A 6760-nucleotide genomic window follows, 5' to 3' on the forward strand; every position below is an offset into this window, starting at 1 on the left:
GAAAAATTGATCCGAATTGGAAACTAAATATTCAAAATATATGCAGCAAAAACTCAATTACTTGATTTCAATTTGGATCGATTTGATTGAGATGAAACGTTGGGTGTACTGGAACCATACTCAATTATTAAGAAAATGCTAATTAGAAAAAGAAAACCTGAATAGAAAAGGGCAAAAAAAGTCTTTGAATCACATGGGATAGATCAGCTTTCTGATCTAGAACACGTGTCCGTAACTTGCACGGCATGGTTACAATCATGTTATAATGTACGCCAAGTATGCATTCTACAGTGTGCAAAATGATTCAGATGATGGAAAATTAACTGCCAATGCAAAACAAAAAACTCCAAATTTCACTGTATGATTCTTTTAATGCACTTCCAAGCTGTCAGCGTAATCAGAACAGAGATGGAAGAAGACACACCAAGCAAATTTCGGTGGCTACAAAACTACAAATTCCTTTTAATAAACTAAAATATCATTTTCATTCACAAAGAGAAAACGGAATATTCAAATTTTATTCTTCCTAAATGCTCCTTCCATACAAAGGACGCTTTTTGCTCCAAATTTAGGAAGGAAGAACAATCTGGAATTCAAATCTTATTACTGGATACTGCAGATTGAACTTACAATAGTAGATGAAAGAGATAGAGATAGAGAGAGAGGCAACAGAATCTACAGATTAACCTGGCCAAATCGGGAACTGAGCATCAGGATATCCAACTAGTTCTAACATTTAACAGATTTTACTACTAATAAACCTAAAAATTACTAATGACTAGCTGCTAAGCTACCTTATTTATTAAGCTCATCTGCGGTTGCGCTTTTTTGCATACTGAATATACTCTGTAAACTCGATTTCTGCAAAAGCGCCTTTTCAACACAGTCTTCATGGCTTTATACGAACCCACTCGTAACGACCTTTCAGTGGAACGCCATTCACAGCATCGAAATTGTACCTGAACAACAATTCCATTCTCAATTTCAAGCTTAACATCTTTCTTCGTTTTTTAGGTTAAACTGAATAGCGACTTACTTCTCAGTGAAGCGTTTCTGGACATCGTTCTCGGCAGCGGATAAGAAGTCATCAATTTCCACTTTCGACGGCATCTCCTTCACCGCCGGCTTGAAACGAGAGTTTGAATCGCGCAGAGTCCTGACTTCCACCACTGAGTCCATAATTGCTTCTCTTCTGTGAAGTTTGGAAACCGGATATGAGATTGTGACGAAAGTATGAGGACTATTTATATAGTTGCAGGAGTTTGAAGAACGAAGAGGGAGAAAAATGTCAAAGAGTTAATATCTGCCTAACGTAGAATTAAAAGTGACGTTTGAGAATCACTCGTCCGTTTTTTGAAATTTGAAATTCTTGCTAATAACTGAATTTAAAGACGAAACGGATCAAAAACATTCCGGAAATTTTTGAAACGAAAATCAAATTAAAAAAAACAAACAAATCCAAACCTATTATATCTGCCGCCGGAAAACGTCAACGTCTCTGGCTGAGGACTCTCTGTCTGCCTCTGCGTTACAGAATTTCCATAAGAACGGAAACAGAAGACATTAATGGCGAGATAAGTAAGAAAAAGTAGCTAAAAACTGCAATCCAGAGCTCAGAAGACGAAGAAACATCCAACTACCGAAGTACGAACACTTCTTACCGTTGGATCAGCAATTCCAGATCGATCTTCAACTAGCTGAACGGAACCGTGACTTGAGCAACAAGACGCCAGCTCAGGAGATGAATCAGCTTCCTCATCCTCCTCTGCAGCAATCGACGGTCCACAATTCTCCAGTTCGAGCATCAATCTACGACGAATACTCCTCCTTGGCCCCGGAAAGGCTGAATAATCTGCATACTCCAATTCTCCATCTCCCACCTCCCTACTCCTCTTCTCCACAGTCTTCGGTAGTACTTTTTTAGAATGGCTCCCCATCTCTCGCGCGCGAAATCTCGTCCAACTGTGTGTGTTTTTCTTTGCTCTTTAATTATGAGTTATCGTTTCTCTACAGCTCGAGCTTTCGCTTTTTGATGTGAGGTGAAAGGAAGCTTTGTCAGGGAGGAGAATGGAAATTAAAGGCATAGGGAAATGGACGGCGGAGATTTGATCTGGGGGGTAAAGGGCGAATGAGTGGTCCAGAGACTTCCGTCACTGTAACGGGGAATCTAATGAAGACTTTGTAGTGGGAGGTTTGACGGCGCCGTTATAGATCGTTGTGGACGAAACTAACGACAAAGAAAAAGGGTACGGGCAGGTGCCGGTGGAGAGGAGAGAAAGAAAGTGCTAATAAACTGTTAAGGGCTGAGGGTAAATGTAAGTAGAAGATGCAACGAATCGTTATGGTGTCAGAAAGGGAAGGATCGTGGGATTGTTAATATCATAGAATAACAAATTGGTTAAAAGTGTTTGTTTTTTCTGTTATGTTTATCCGGTGGTACAAATGTTACATTGAAGTTAGATGTAGTGAGGAGGTTGTTCCCGGTCTGATTCTACTGCTTCGGTTTTGGTTCGGAGGGCGGTATTTCTAATGGAGAAGCTTCGGATAGCGAGATGGTGGTGGAAAGGGTTGTCGTTGGTGGTGTAGTGGTTTCCATTTTGCGGGTTTCTTTTAGCAAAAGAGTGCTTCTAGTATGCTGGAACGACTGAAAAGGCTGATCTAGAGGGAAAAAAGCAGTTGTGTGGGAATTTTTTTCATTGAGGCAACGGATTATCTAGAGAACCACATTTTCGTTGGAAATCGATGAGTTGACATCTGCATGCTCAACATCAAGAGATTTGAGTTGTCGACAGTAGTCGGTGATTGATAGGGAGGCTTGAACTAGACTTGAAATACTTAGATTCGATTTGAATTCCCCTCTTCTTGTCGTTGTTGCAAAAAAGATTACCAATTGCTTGGCAGGCTTCAAAAGTGGTACCATCGTACTTGACAACAATGAGAAAAGATCTTCGAGTGGTTCGAGTCGTAAATCCAAGATCATGTGGTCTAAAATAACCATTTTTTGTTGTTCGGGAAAATCGTCAACTTGGGACTTTAAAATGATATGGAGTCATCAACTTGTTCGTGGCAAGAGCTAGTATGTTCAGTTCCTCTCTTCTTTGGTCTTGCAAGATCATGTGCCTCCAAGAACTGGTGATTCATGTGGTGACGAGGATAGAACTTTTTCCATCTGAAGCCTGCTCCTGTCAAACCTTCGAATGGGACCGTTCTTCGTGACACATCCCCGCTCGGCGAACAAGATGATGTTGGAATTCCTGCCCCTGTTGACGACGGAACAACCCCTACTATGTCGTGGTTGCTGACGCAATTCCTAATCTTACTAAGGCATATGTAAATAACTTTTGATAATATTTTTACAAAACATAACACATAGTCCTTTAATTATGTTTTGATAAAAAAAAGAATAATGTGTTCTACTAGCCTATATCATTATCGAGATAAGAACCTATTTGATTTTGTTTGCTATAATAAGCATATAATCATGTTTCGATTCATTTGGATGTTATATAACTTATTCCAAGTCTATTTAACAATCATCGACAAAATATTTTTTAATTTACTCCTAAAGCAAAATCGGGATGAATATCGAGGTGGATTCCTTATAGATAATCGTGTTTTGTTATATTTGTATGTTGTTATATAACATGTTCTACGTCTATTTAATAACAATTCGATGAAATATTCGGTGATTTATTAACATATATCAGAATTGTGGTTAAATGTGAAGTAACCTGAAAAAATAGTTTTTATTTACGAATATGTTGTAATTGACATTTTCCATTAATTACAATATAAAAAATAAAAATAGTTTTTATTTACGAATATGTTGTAATTGACATTTTCCATTAATTACGAATATGTTGTGCGGAACCGGCGATTCTGTGCTGCGATTTACGGCAATTCTTTTTGAGCTTTTTTTTACTTTCTAACGCAGTACCACCTCTGTCAGTTCTGGGAAGTGCAGAACCGAGGGTAGCTCCACTGCCAAAACCGAGGGTACCTCACATGCCAGAACTGTCGATTTGTGCATGGCCAGAATCGCCGGTTAATGCGTGCCCAAAACCGACGGTATTGTGTATCTCCCAATTGGCCCACAATACATAACTTTTGATAATATTTTTACAAAACATAACACATATATAGTCCTTTTAATTATGTTTTAATAAAAATAATAATGTGTTTTACTTGCCTATAACATTATCGAAATAAGAACCTATTTCATTTTGTTTGCTATAATAAGCATAAAACCATATTTTCATTTCATTTGGATGTTATATAACTTATTCCAAGTCTATTTAACAATCATTTGACAAAATATTATTTGATTTATTACCTAAAGCAAAATCGGGATGAATATCGAGGTGGATTCCTTATAGATAGTCGTGTTTTGTTATATTTGGATGTTGTTATATAACATGTTCTACGTCTATTTAACAACAATTTGATGAAATATTCGGTGATTTATTAACATATATCGTAATTGTGGTTAAATGTGAAGTAATCTGGAAAAAATAGTATTTATTTACGAATAATTTGTAATTGACATTTTCCATTAATAACAATATTAATAATAAAAAATCAATTTAAAACATAAATATAAATATAAAAGGAAAAAGTATACTCATTTCATAGGTTAAAATTACATGTAATATATAGTCTTTTAACTATATTTTGACAAAAAAAAATGTTTTACTAGCCTATAGCATTATCGGGATGAGTACCCATATGATTTCGGCATTAACGACAATTCTTTTGGACGCAGTTTTTTTTACTTTCTAACGCAGCGCATAAACCGCCAATTCCTACAACGTAACAACTGTCGATTCCACGCTGGCATAAACCGCCGGTTACGCGTTGGCATAAACCGTCGTTTCCTGGCAGCTATGTACCGCCGGTTTCTGGCACCTCCTAACCCTCGGTTCTGTGTAAATCCCAATTGGCATACGATAAATCACTTTTGATTAGTGTTTTACAAAATATAACACATATGTAGTCTTTTTAATTATATTATAAAAAATAATATGTTTTACTAGCCTATAGCATTATTAACTATTTAGTTTTGCTTATTGTGGCATATAACCATTTTTCAATTCATTAAGGTGGATGTTGTTATATGAGGTTTGTGAAATGAAGATCATAGTTAAAATAAAGCAACAACACATATAACTAAAACGAGCAAATCCAACACTTGAAACTAACAAAGTTCTTCACACTTAATGTCAACAACGTCCAAAACATAATCCAAATCCAAAACATAAACATATACAAAACAATTTCAAACAACTTCATGCTCATCAATGGTTTGGCCAGTTGTAGAAAGGGCGAAACTCATCAACCGACTTCCTTACTGCCTCATATAACTCATCTGCCCGCTCATACAGTGGTTGAGCATCGTAAAATGGTAGAAGGTACTCATGTACTCGGCTGGCACTCTGCTTGTCAAGTATAAAATATAAAACGTAGTAGAAAAAATAAATATTAAAAATCGTAATTTAAGAATGAAAATTCATATTATTACCTCGTATGATCTCGCATCGGGAGAAGTAATGTAAGGGTGCGTACTTTCTAAGAACCAAGATATGTAAGGCCCCTCGGACTGCCATGACACATTAACGGCATCACCTGATTCCTCGATGGATAAGGTATGTCATTCTTGAGAACTCCATATCCAATATCCTTGGCCATAGTCCACCTTGTATGCCAATGTCTTGGGTAGTCTATGAGCTCTAATAGGATCAATCACCAGCTTTGGGATCCGCTACGTACGCCCAAATTGACGCGCCACCCGGTCTGGCATGTACAGCTCTGTGTGATGCAGCAATGACAGGACCCCATGGAATTGGGAGGTCTTTAATGTTGTTTCATTGAAGTCAAGATGACCGTATGACATCCAATCAACCTACGCATAACATACAAATTGAATTAATTTAACATTAAGTGTGATTAATTAGGTACTAATTGTAGGATAAGTGTACTTATATCACGAGCGGTCATCTTGTCGAGGATTGCTCGATACCCCCCTACTACTGACGGTCTCTCAGGATGGTACCATTTAGATGCCCATGGCTTTGGAGCATCCTGGCTCCATCCGGATGATTGAAGAGGCCTAAACTGTGGAAAGTACTTATATATCCAAGCATGTTATTATGGTCAAAATCAATTGAAAATTAAGACATGGTCATAAGCATTTGTGAAATCAAAACAATAGTGTTTTGAAATAGAGTTTACCTGTAGAAGAGTATAGCACATCGATACTTGTCGACACCCAGTCCGTGTACACTCGCCCAAGGACCGGTACAAGTGGCATAGGATGCCCGTCCCCCAAGCTAATTTGTCAACCTTTTTGAGAGGGTTGACGTACTAGAAATACTTGAGATCGATCTTCTTTGATGACTTGTCAGGAAATATCGTCGTCGACATCAAGAATATCAAATATGTCGTTGCCCTATCGATTGAAGTCGACTTATGCTCCTTCGACACGTCCTTCATCATGTCGACAAATATGTCGGACCGAATCATCCTCGACGGTGCAAGCGTTGGATCTATATTAAAGTACTCCAAAGCCTGTTGTACCAGATATGCGTGCCTAGCCGTGAAGTTCCCTAAAAGCTTAAGATCTGAGCTAAATGTCATGCTATCACCAAAGATGGGCATATTGAGATTGAGATGAACGTCATGGAGAGTGACTGTCATCTCTCCAAATGGCAAGTGGAACGAGCTCGTCTCCGGCTGCCAACGTTCGATGAACGCTTCTATCAAC

At 37.9% G+C, this 6760-nt stretch overlaps 1 protein-coding gene across 1 annotated transcript; it reads right to left on the bottom strand.

Annotated features, from left to right (window-relative positions):
- Positions 1 to 889: 889 nt before the first annotated feature.
- On the bottom strand, positions 890 to 2596 carry LOC141248516 (uncharacterized). The gene is made up of 5 exons (XM_073669371.1): positions 2496 to 2596; positions 1662 to 1983; positions 1533 to 1612; positions 1037 to 1240; positions 890 to 959 (listed from the first exon to the last, which is right to left on the bottom strand). Exons 1-5 carry the CDS (start codon positions 2594 to 2596, stop codon positions 890 to 892), a joined length of 777 nt encoding a protein of 258 aa, XP_073525472.1.
- Between the last annotated feature and the right edge of the window lie 4164 nt (positions 2597 to 6760).

This window comes from Phyllobates terribilis, unplaced genomic scaffold (assembly GCF_046119375.1).
Source record: "Phyllobates terribilis strain yellow unplaced genomic scaffold, ASM4611937v1 Scaffold_3729__1_contigs__length_71367, whole genome shotgun sequence".
Lineage (NCBI taxonomy): Eukaryota > Metazoa > Chordata > Amphibia > Anura > Dendrobatidae > Phyllobates > Phyllobates terribilis.